General features: G+C 35.0%; 1 protein-coding gene across 1 annotated transcript; it reads left to right on the top strand.

The window, feature by feature from the left end:
• The first annotated feature begins 203 nt into the window (after positions 1-203).
• On the top strand, positions 204-11,940 carry LOC143304335 (uncharacterized). Its single transcript, XM_076626793.1, has 6 exons — positions 204-323; positions 429-513; positions 1,676-1,817; positions 2,136-2,237; positions 9,838-9,969; positions 11,792-11,940. The coding sequence occupies exons 4-6, from the start codon at positions 2,186-2,188 to the stop codon at positions 11,938-11,940; spliced, it is 333 nt and encodes a 110-aa protein (XP_076482908.1). The 5' UTR covers positions 204-323; positions 429-513; positions 1,676-1,817; positions 2,136-2,185.
• Positions 11,941-12,421: the final 481 nt, after the last annotated feature.

Here is a 12,421-nt window from a genome sequence, read left to right as displayed (position 1 = left end):
TGCAAGTTGCTATTTTGTTAAACATTTTCGTTGCCAATAACAATACGTATATATTAATAATCAGATACTATGTATATTATTATTACTTACTACTTTAGATGCATGATGAACGATAGTTTGGTTTATTCATTGAGTAAGCTCGGTGGTTTAGTTCATATTCTTTACCTTCGGCGTACACAGTTATTGTTTGCACCGAAGGGTGGCGTTAAATACTCCGTCCTAATCAATCGATCCAAGCGTTCAATGACGGCCATTTGATAAAACAATTCTCTCTGCGGTTAAGATATTTTTGCAAAAGCATTCTAGTTTCCTTTATACCAATCGTAAGATATCGAAAATCATTTATCTCTCCTAATTATTTCCTTACCTACAGTTAAACTAATAATTTATGATAATTACTCTATTCATTTATATCAATTTATTCATAGAATGTATTCATGGAATCAAGGGAGCAAGTGCAATTTAGATCAAAGCCAACCAGTTTTCATCATCCATTGATGCGTGCTACCATTGGTAAGTCGCATGGTTTCGTTTCTTCGACGATAAGTTCAATGTTCAGGTATAATTATTTGGAACAACATGCTGTACCTATTCTAATTGATAAATTTCAATACATACGCCGTGAGACACCGTGGAATGCGTGCGTTTTAGCCTTAATTATTCGTAAGATAGGTTAGTCTATGTTAAGAGCATTGTGAGCTCATCGTGTACAATGATACTTATCCACCTTGCAAGGAAAATTAAAATTCTATTCTCTTTTTCTGCCGAAACACGCGTCCATTGATTCTTCCGAAAGATCGCAAACTCGTTCGTTCGTGCCGTGATTTTTATTTGATTTTCCGATTGATTGCAGTTTCTCTTTGGCTTCTGCCTACTTTTAGGGGCACATACAGCGTCAGTAGCTTCATTTTCTTTCTCTCGTCCCAGGTTAGACAAATGTGTCTTTGATGCCGAATGCAAACCAGTGGGGCTACGAATTATCGTACTGTAATATCGTAGAATAGATTTGAATTAGAGATCGGTTGAAATTAGAAAGCACCGTGTACGTCGTCTTTCGTGGTTTGTTTACATCCAAGAGCGCCTAGTAACAGCGACGCGAGAAAGGATAAGCAGTGTCAAAACAGAGGTACGGTTTCATATTTCAAGGAATCGAGAGGCCAAAGTATGTGAGCCGAAAAGTGTGTGTGTGTGAGAGGACGAGAACAAGAGCGAGCACGACCGGGCAGGATTGTATTGGCGAAGAGCAGAGCTAATTGAGTCGTTGAAGAGTAGAGTCGTTAGAGCTTTCGAGTCGTTGAAGAGTAGAGTCGTTAGAGGTTTCGAGTCGTCGAAGAGTAGAGTCGTGAGAATTGATAGAGTTGTAGAGAGAGAGAGTGTGTGTGTTAGATTCGTTGTGACGAGAGTGATCAAATAACTGTAAAGTTATTTGATATAGATACGAGTATTGCATTTAGTTCCGTTAAATAAATATCGTTCTCTGTCCAATTTATATCTGTATATTCAGTTTAATATTAATAAATTGTAAGTAAGCGAAAAAAAATTTCTATCCTTATTTTTCGATCTTACAGTACGATGTTTATAAAGATGGATGTAATCATTGTGTGAGATATAGATATTGCGCGATGTATCCTTTGTTTGAAATTTGGAAAGATTCGTGTAAGATCGTTTTGTGTAGATCGTTTGACTTTCCGTATCTGCTTGTATCTCCGTCATCCTTCCCACTACGCCACTTTGGAAGCTGCTCAGCGAAACTAAGGTGCGACGAGTCCATTCAGTCGTCTTCTTTTCTATCGATAACATGGATCACGTTGCGTCAGGTTTGTAACCTATTCTAACCTATTAGCGGCGTCACTTCTTCATTACTGTCATTACTATATTTTTTACTATCGTTTATATCTCGTTATTAATATCGTTTAATCAATCCACGTTTATTTAACGATTTGTCGAACATTCAGATAATGAAATTAGGTGGTTTTCTGAAATTTTTTGTTTGTATCTCTCTTTAATCGTCTAGTTACAAAATGATACTGTTACCGGTAGCTTGTATCGTAAGCTTTCGTAATAAAATCGTTATTGATCGTTTGATCGTATTTTCATGTAATTATTTTATACATTTCTAGTTTGTTTTTGTGCAGGTTATCGATCGATGGCGGGGATAATATAGAAGTAACAGGAATATTAATATATGGACGCAACGACGATCAACGATCAGTCTGATGAATTTTCATGGAAATCTGGTAACGTTTAATTTATTTTAACTAAGACAGCTGTGTATGAACGGTTCTATTGCCTTTTTATTCGAGCATGGGTAACATTTGATATACAATTTATGTCTACTTTAAAATATACTTGATACATATTTCATAATAGATCGTTTCGTAATTATTTGGAATATTAAAATGAAAGTAAATACGATTAAACAAATCACTTTTTTTCATTCAAATATATGAAATCATTCTCTTATTTCAAACGAACTTGTAACAAATTATTTTATTGTTTCAATGTAATTCATAATGTAGAATCTTTGATAATTTAACGATAGCTTCGTGTAGACAGTTTGAAACATAGAAATCTTAACAATAACAGCTTTAACTATTTCTATAGGTATTGTAACACACTAGGTATTGGTATATCGAATTCAAATTATTTTTCTATATTACGTGAATTTGCTATAGTTTCCGTCATATATTGCAACTTTGTAACTTGTGTCTTTTTCATAGAGGTGGCGCGCAAATAGACTGAAATACTTCAAAGCAAGGCTTCGCGCGCGTTTCTCTAGCATTCTTTAAGCATTCTTTTAGTTGTGAACTTTTGAATTCTTGGAAATATTTTCGGATATTTATAACACGCGACCGTTGTGTGTTAACTATGTTTCGTGTTCTAATAACGAACATTCGTGGTATGATTCTCGCAAATGAAATGATCGATTCCCTATTTCGGTTAGGACAATAGAGGTGGTTATATGAAGTATTACACTGAGATAACGGTTTACAATTCGCACTTTATTCCAACAATTTTGTAGAGAAGATAGTTGAGCTGGTGCGTATAGATAAGTGAAGTAGGTGACTGATCTAAGGGTGGAAACCCGGTCAAGAGATGTCGACTGTTCTAAAGATGGAAAATCAGTAAAGTTCGGTGACGATGCTATTGTCACGTAAAATAACAAAATAAAAAAGGAATTTGAGGTAAAAAAATAAAAAAAGAAAACTTTATTTTTTTTCTAACATCAATACACTTTACAATCTACTTCCGAACTCTAGACGTGACTTTCTAAGACTGACTCTTACGATTTTACTTTCAATCGGATTCGATTACTTTCTTTTGTCATCCCTCAACATCCCTACCGTCCATGCATTTGCTAGGCGTCCGCGATCGTTGCCACGTGCTCTTTCTTCTAGAACCTTCGGTGGAAGGACCGTTGGGATGTTGATGGTTCATTAGGCACTTCAGCGATATACATTGTCGCCGAGTGCCGCCACATCTTTATCTCTATCTCTATCGTCAGTCCGTCGGATTTGAAGTATGCCGGTCGTGACACTATGGCGGAGGAAGGCTAGCGATGGGTGTGTCTAGCGCACGGGACCATCGGATTTGTAGATGACAGTTTTGACTAGGAAAGTGAGGGCAATAGTCATTGCTTCTGATTGGATGAGAAAAAGGTTGGTGGGCAAGGAAATGTTCTAACCGCCCCGGAGAGAAAGTTGCTAGCCGGAGACACCGAACGTGAGAAAAACCAACTTTCCCGTATCATTCCGTAGTAGACAATAAATTTAAGGAACACTTGAAATAAAAGAACTATGAAAATGCCAAGATTTATGGTGGGTCCTGAAGACTATTGAGGGTACGCAGTAACGATGCGTAGACAACTGGCTGTCATGTTGCCCGCGGATTGGGGCCTGGTTTGTGTACAGAGTCACCGGACGTAACATTATGTATTAACGATATAAACGATATCTTATGTTTTGTTGTAGACATATCACAGCTTCAACTTTTCCGTCTTCTTTGGGAATGTTCTAACAGTGGCTCAGAAGCCAAGAACGTAAGTATCTTTACATATCGTACTTTAATTATGTCTATTCTGTATATTTTGTATATTTTGTATATTTTGTATATTTTGTATATTTTGTATATTTTGTATATTTTGTATATTTTGCTTTGAACGCTATTAATTAGGGAATACAATTTGATTAAAAACTTGGGAGGTTAGGATCTTCTCGGGTTATTCTTCTATTAAAATAAAAAGAGTGTTAGTTAAAGTCTTAATATCGAAGTGTAAAACAAATAACTAACATATTTCAGGAATTATTCTAGATTTTAAACTTTCATATCAGAGTTTCAGTTTTTGTACTTATCTAAGTTTATTAGCATTTCAATCTTTATTATTAGCAAAGTTACAAATTCAATAAACTTGCATTTTTCATTATCTCCAGCTTTCCAAATAATCAGCAGTCATTCATCGTGTTTTGTTCTGCTGGGATAGCACGGCAGTTCGATGGCGTAACGCTTCTGTTCCTCTGTTCCTCCTAACGGTGAGTCGCATGCATTTCTGTTCCTCCGGTCACTCAATCGTGTGATAGGATGGAAAGATGCGAATCGGCGTGGGGTTGTATTACGTAGAACTTTTTGCGAGCATAATGACCGCGGATATTTTTTAAACTCGTGAGTAGTAACATTTTTCTCAAATCTTTATTTATTAGTTCAGGATAGGTCTTCTCGCACATCGCGATTATAATAATTAGTTTTTTAATAGTTAGTTGAAACATGTACATTTGAGAATATACTCGTGGTACTTATAAATATGTATATTAATATTCGGTAGAAATAGACAAGTATCGACACGAATATACCTGTGTCACATAAATATGTCGGAGATGAAAGAACACCGGAGCCTTTGGAATTTTGGATAATCCCGCAACATTGTAACCTAGAGTCTACTATAGCTGTAACTGAACAATTGTAGTTATTCAATCCGATTGTAATTGTTCGAGATTGGTGATAGTGAGCTTGGGCTCGAGGCGACAGTCAGTTGCCGAACGTAGCCGCGGTCACGGGATGAACGCTTTGCCTAACAAAGGTATGGAGTAATTCTATAGCTCTCCTTAAAAGAAATATTCGTGGCGACACGCGACAGTAAACATTCCAACGGTTTCTGTCCCGTGGCTCGCCACACGCAGACCCTATGCTTCGAGTTTTACGTTACGTTTTAGATTATAATGTATATAATATACAAAGGAAATTATAAAAGTGGGGCAAATAACTGGTAATTACACTTAATAAATTAGTTATAGTATACATTAAAAAAATTTTACTTACCAGAAAAACAACATGTCAACTCTAGAAAATAATTTTTAATTTTCGAAATATCAATGTATATGTTTGACATATCAGATCAATATGGCTCCGAAATATGTTACACGGAATTGTTCATTTTCATTTGTTTGTTCCAATAAAAGCGCTAATATCTGGAGAAAAATCCTATGTATTTAGAAATTAACAGAAATGTTAAGTGAACTGTTATTTTGCCCGCATTGTATTTCTTACATGTAATGCCTGTTACACGTTTTATCTTTAACATAGTAAACTCATTATTTACTCGAGATTTATTCCTAGCGCACCAATATTTTTCAATAGAGCGATGCAAAGTTTTACTGTATCTCGGATCATCACAAGTTAATCAAAATCTTGAGGATTCGATTTCACCGGCTCAAAGTGACTTTTGCAGGCAAAAGAAATTGTTCCTCGGATACTTTAATATTTTTTACTAAATTTCATCAAAAATAGAGTTTTATTTGCTAATAGAAGATAACTATGTTTTGGTACTCCTACAGAACAGTATCACAACATTCGCTAAAATTACAAATATTGTACAGTATATTCACTACAAGGCTAATTAAAATAGCTTGTAATCCAACATATAAGAATGCTACTTGCAAAGTATCTTTGCTAGTAACAGTTTAAAGTAGAGAGATATTCCTAAAAAATCATATATTTTATACATATATGTACGTAGTATATACAGTGGATATAACTATGTTTCTGAATTTATAAAATAACAATTGTCTTGTAATACGTAAAAATCTCGAGAAGATTTAAATAAAAATTTTGATTATTTGTTTGAAAATAATTTATTATTTGCACTGAAATGTTACATCTCGAATGCACTGTACTTTGTTACGCGATTCGTTCCTGCACAATTTTTTCAGCAAGCTATCTACATAAACAATACATGATAAAAACAAAATTAGGTATATTAGTTCCACCAGTATTTTAATTCAAATTAATAATTTACTGAAGAACATTTATTAACACGTTGACTACCACGACACCCGCATTCGGGTGTCAGCAAAGTTTCTGGTCAGGCCGCGTAACCCATATTCGGGTGTCGCTTATTTGACTACTTGCTAAGGATCGTCGTAGGTATTTGAAAAGATATTTCATAATAATAAAACTGTTGAATTGTTATAAAATAAAAATACGTTGTAATACGTTGTAAATAAAAATTGTTATAAAATAAAAAATATAAAATAAAAATAAAATAAAGAAAAACATTCTATACATAGCTGAGGTTGGTCGGGACAATTTGGACAAGAAGTTGTTGTTTTCTTCAAATTCTTTTGTGCCTTTGTTCGGTCCATTCGACGTCTTTTACTTGCATAACATAGTTTGCACGCGCGTCTAATGCTTCTTCCGGAATCATTTTTCCGAACGGCGATATTGTGCTGACTCTGTCGAAGACAAGGATTCTTCGTATTTTTAGACAACCCTAATAATTTTGCAACTAGTAATTGTCTAAATATTCCAATATTTATATTTTTCCTTGTTGCAATTTTGTGAACCGTCAAAGCGTTTACAACAGAAATTCCCAGAAGGAATTGAATGCCACGTTTTCTGTACCATTTGATTCCTTTTCTAATTGTGGTGGCATAAGAAACCATTTGATCGGAATAATCTATACCACACTTTCCTTCGTTATATTCGACAACAGCTAGCGGTTTTAATGTAGCGAACAAGCGAAACGAAAGATCATTCTTGAGACCACCACTTGAGCGATTCGCATTACTAAAATATCGATAGGAGCACCTAGCAGAGAACGCTTGGTACTGCTGTACGCGTGGCCTGACGCAGATTTTTTTGAAAACACGCGTGGCAGTCAATGTGTTAATAAACTATTAAACTACATGTCGTGAAGAAGTATCCCCTTTATGAACATTTATTAATAGCTCTAGAGTTGATAATATTAGCTTGAGGAAGTTCTGTATGTACGTGTAATTGATAGTACTCGCGTACACCTGTGCGTGTAAAACGTTTCAAGTTAATAAAGAGAACATGATACACGTGGAATAGGTATGAATAAAAATTACAAGAAGCCGGAGAATATTCTAAAACATATGCCATGATAAAATATAAATTGTAAAGAGTTATAGATCATGTTATTATATATTAAAATTATGCTTAACAAGCAGATATTAGCGTAAATATGACGCTGCGTTAATTAAATCCAACAATATTGAGAAAAGAACAAATTGAACAATACCTAGAAATAATTTAGAAAAACACTGTTAGATCAATTTCAAATTGGGTTTTCTTTACTCGATGTCAAACTTAACTCTTATTCGTCTTTTGCATAAACTCTTTTCGTGATATGAAACTTTAGAGTTGACATGCTGCTGGTATTAATTGCACACGCAGAATAAGATTTTCCAAATTGAACCGAAACGATTTAGACAGAAAAATGTAATACTTTCAATACTCATAACAATTATTTATGCATTCCGCATATAAACCTACCGAATATTTATTACTTACTTTTAGCTCAAAAATATTTGATATACTACTACCAAGCAAATATTAGATTGAAGAGGAAATCATACATGAAAGATGTCACTTTTTTTAATAAAAAGTTCGTTCTCATCAAAGTTTCTGGCAATTTATTACATACCTGTATACAAAGTGGATTACTTTGTAACACAACTGGAAAGTAACTTTCTTTAGTAATGATTTGCGTAATAAATTACGCAAAAAGTAAAAAGAAGATTATATTTTAAATCATATTCTAAGAATAACTGTATTTTAAACGTGATTTCAAAAGAATTTTGAATTTAAAAATTCGTCAAAAGTACATACGTACTTACTACTTCGACACGATCTAGGCTAATTATGTGTTCTAATGTTTATACATCTTGATAGTAGCTGTATTCAAAGAGCGCGTCGAATCTTTTTATAGTATTTGCCTTTTGATGTATTAAAAGTATCATTAGAGATACTTTATCTTCTTATTATCGCAAATATGTATAGTTCTGCTCATTGCATCGACAAGTGAACGGATTTTAAGCTTCCTATTCTTTTACATTTTCAATATTTCCAGAGTTATTTGTTTTCAGAATAAAAAAATATTAATTCCTGCCACTTTTGAGAGAAATTGTTTAGAAGTGTATCCTGTTTATCTCGAATCGCTCAAATATATCGGGGAAAAAATGAATGATACAAAAATCGAATGACATCGAAAGGGATATACTATTATATTCGTGTGTATTTACTTTGCGTGTATTGTCTTAACATGAAATCTCTTGCGTGTTAAAATATTTCAGTGGATATCTCCATTTTTTGTTACATAATCACGCAGCTGACGTTCAGACATCTCTAAAATACTAGAAACTTGCGTCTTTCGCACCATCCGCTATCGTAATAGAAACTTTCAAATTCGACAGAGCAATACAAAGCACGCGAAAAGTGACTGACCAAAAAAGAACTGAATGTTTTGACGACATTACGAAACTGCAGCCTTGTATTTCAGCAATATCATACCAGCAATAACAAATTTTGAGAAATATCTTTATGTTCTATTCCTGTGGCGTACTTTGGATAACGCTAATCCCGGCGACACACTAAATTTTGAAATCCATACGACTGATTCTACAGAAGCGGGGATTCTACAGCAGCGATTTCGCTTGCACAGTTGTTCATTTAATTTATGAATTGTAAGAAACCTCAAGTATGTCAGAGGACATAGTGATATTGCTACAAAAGCGACTAGACAAATAGAGAGCTACATGTGATTTTATCGTATTTTTTTAACCCTTTCGCTTCGGCAATCCAGTCCGCCGAAGTACTGTCACTGAACGGAAACGCGCGCCAGAAATACGCACAGTGTGCGTGGCTACTGTATATACGTTTTCCTAAGTCTTAAATAATAATAATTCTTGTAAGAACCGTATACGAAATATCGTTTCACTGTCAATGGATTTAGTAGATTTTTTAGCACGAAACAATATACGATTTTGATGTTGTTTCAAGAACGAGTAACTTAAAGAAGTGATTAATCCAGTATGTCAATAAAATCAAGGGAAAATGTTCTGTCGATAACGAAAAAATATATTAATGACCACAGATAGCATTTGTATATGCATCATTTTTGTCAAATTTTGTCTTCCAAACACAACTTTTTAATATTCCTATTTTATCTACTTTTGCTAAAATACATTAAACACATTTCAATACTAAACTAAAGATCTTTAAACTTAAAAATGACTTTTGCTTATTCCCATGTCACAAACAATTGGCTTTAATAATTATCGATCAATACTCTCTTATTCGTAAGCACATCAGCATATTCGATCCATGCAAATTCACGTAAAATGTTACTACTTCCTGCCTTTCGTTACATGTATCTTAATAAATTGTATCTTATTAAATCTTAATAAATATGAGTCTTAATAAAAAGAAGTTACTTTTTACGTAGACCAAACCTAGTTCTATTATTAAGCGCGTAAGCAGATAAGATGAAGATCAAATAGAGGCAAAGCTAAAAAATAACGACTATATATTTTCATGTTTCAGCGTTGAAAACTTATGTGGGTGAAACGCTAGAATTGACTGGAGTTCTTCGACAAGAAATGGGCACTTGTCTTTGCATAGACAGCAACAATGTGCCTCCGACAGTCAGCAAACGTTACTCTCTACAAGTTCACTGTATGTATTATTAAGCGCTTATCATAGAGTTATTATACAAATATATTTGCAATTATCATTCTTATATATTATACAAGGTGAATCAGAACACGTGGAAAATATGGCAGAGGTTGATTCTGAATACTGAAATAAGAAGAAAATTTTATATAACATAATATGCCTAATATGACCATACGTTCCGCTTATAGCTTATTTTGCGATGCTAAACATTACACAGATGAACGATTTCTTGGAAAATAGATAAATCGTGCTGGCCTTATTTCCGGACCAATACGCTCTTCGGATCCGAATCCGTTCGATTATTAAATACGGGGGCGTTTAAAATCTCTTACTTATAAAACGTTAGTTGACGTGACGATCAAAATTTTCGACAAATTCGTGTAAGCTGTTCGAACAAGATGGACGATCTATGACGCGACGCATTCGCGTTTCCGTAGAAACTGGAACTGATCGATTCGAGTAATTTCTCTAAAGATAGGTAAGAAAGTACTGTGACACAAAGCAAGCGTCTACTCGAAAACGTTTATACGAAATTTTCTTCTTATTTTAATGCGCTGAATCAGCCCCTGCTTGCCTGGAAGCCGTACTTTCCACATGTCTCGAACTCTATCATACCGATCCACTAGGTAAACAAAATAAAAGCCTGCCAAGCACTGTGGCGGCACGGGCCACGGAACTTTTCAACGGCTCCGGATGCAAAGCGCGACGCCGCCAAAGCGCAACACCGACGTGCCCAATGTACCATCGATATCTTCACACTCTTTCCGCCGAATTCTCGGAAGAGCATACAGCTCGGAAGAGCTACGATATCGATGGGCTACGAAGGGAAGAATCTGCGCGATCCGAAACAAAAGCACAGGCAGTCTGTCTTACGCCATTAAATGCGTAACTCCTCGGTATTATTTGCATAGCAACGCGTCGAATGATCTCTCGGTGTCTATCGTTATTTGTTAGTTGTTACCAATTGTCTGTTAAGTGTAATTGTTAATTGTTAATTGTTAACTCTGATTGTTGATTAGTTCTAAATAAGCTATTGTTCGTTAAAAACACCAAGAGTAGTTCCTTACGCACCTATCACCATACCACCTCAGCACGAACGCCGTATAGATTGTTTTCACCTGTTCGATTCGTGCTAGATTTGACTAAAATACTCATGCGAAGTTATTGAACATATAAAATCCGAATTAACATCCAGTTTTCAACAACCTGTCTAAAGATACCGCTCACAAACAAGCTATCATTTCTTGAAACAAATATATAAGATTTATTTACGTTATCAATTTTGTCGTGTGTCGAAATACAGCCCACTCAAAACATTCTATGGACCAAACGAAAAAATTGTTGACATTGATTGTCAACAAGTCCTACAAACTAGGATCTTTCATATTTCTTTCGCTTTTGATAATTAGACACAACCTCCCGCTAGCCGATGAGTCATTCTGCTATATTTGGCTTATCCTTTGTTATTATACAAATTACTGCCATTGTTCACGGCTGATCTACTAATTCGTTTGGTGACTAGACACTACGTTAGATATTTTAATCAAATAAACTCATAATTGTATCGATAAAATACTTCCTATCAGTACAATATATGATCCAAAATTTAAACATCCTGCTTCAGGGCGACATATCCAGTGAATTAACGGCGCCTGAACAATCCCTTAAAACGGGTAAATCTATAACTTTATTATCTAATTTCAACCTAATATCCACAAACTGATCAACATAATTTCACTATGCCCAAAAAGAATCGCCTTGCAAATGATATCGATATTTACGACATTTCTTTGCTATATTAATATAGTATTATTTGTTATAGATCCAGACCACCGACCTCGACCAGGGCTATCAAAATTCGCCTTCGTCATGGCCAATAACCAATATAATATTAACTACGATGGAAACTGTCATTGTCAATTTAACACTAGCTATCGCTGCTATAATACGAATAGCCTGTATACATATTAAATAAACTGTAATAAATAACTTATTATTTTTAAATACACCCTGTCTTATTTATCTACACCTTCCTTTGTCTTACGTCCACCCTGACCTACGCATTGTCACGTAAAATTCGTGATAAAAAAGGATTTTTGCAATCCACTAGCGATAAAAAGTTCGCGTACAAGGTAAATAGCGGGCAAAAGAACGGTATAAAGCATAGAGTGTAGAGTATAGTAGCATTGCAGAAAAAGAAAAATCAACAGCTTGCTCGGTCATTGCGCAGCAACAGATCGAGCAACGATACAAATGATCATGGAAGTGCGTTTCTGCTTCCCGGTCTGTTCGAACTATGACGATTTGTCTTTCTGATTTTTCCGACTCGACCGTTGCACCGTTCACTCGACCATCGACCATAAATTGTTTCGAATTTTCTAGAGAACGGACACTTGAAACTACGTGCTTGCGGTACATTCGATAGCCAGAACAGAGGGATCCTTCGTGAGCC

The sequence above is a fragment of the Bombus vancouverensis genome, unplaced genomic scaffold (genome assembly GCF_051014615.1).
Source record: "Bombus vancouverensis nearcticus unplaced genomic scaffold, iyBomVanc1_principal scaffold0030, whole genome shotgun sequence".
NCBI lineage: Eukaryota > Metazoa > Arthropoda > Insecta > Hymenoptera > Apidae > Bombus > Bombus vancouverensis.
The sequence above is the reverse complement of the archived record's forward strand: the minus strand, read 5'-3'. Positions and strand labels throughout refer to the sequence as shown.

Excerpts from the sequence above, each read along its gene's own strand:
- LOC143304335 (XM_076626793.1), top strand. The coding sequence starts at position 2,186 with ATGGACGCAACGACGATCAACGATCAGTCTGATGAATTTTCATGGAAA. Across the intron at positions 2,238-9,837 it reads TGAATTTTCATGGAAATCTG|CGTTGAAAACTTATGTGGGT; the intron begins GTAACGTTTAAT and ends TTCATGTTTCAG. Across the intron at positions 9,970-11,791 it reads TTACTCTCTACAAGTTCACT|ATCCAGACCACCGACCTCGA; the intron begins GTATGTATTATT and ends TATTTGTTATAG.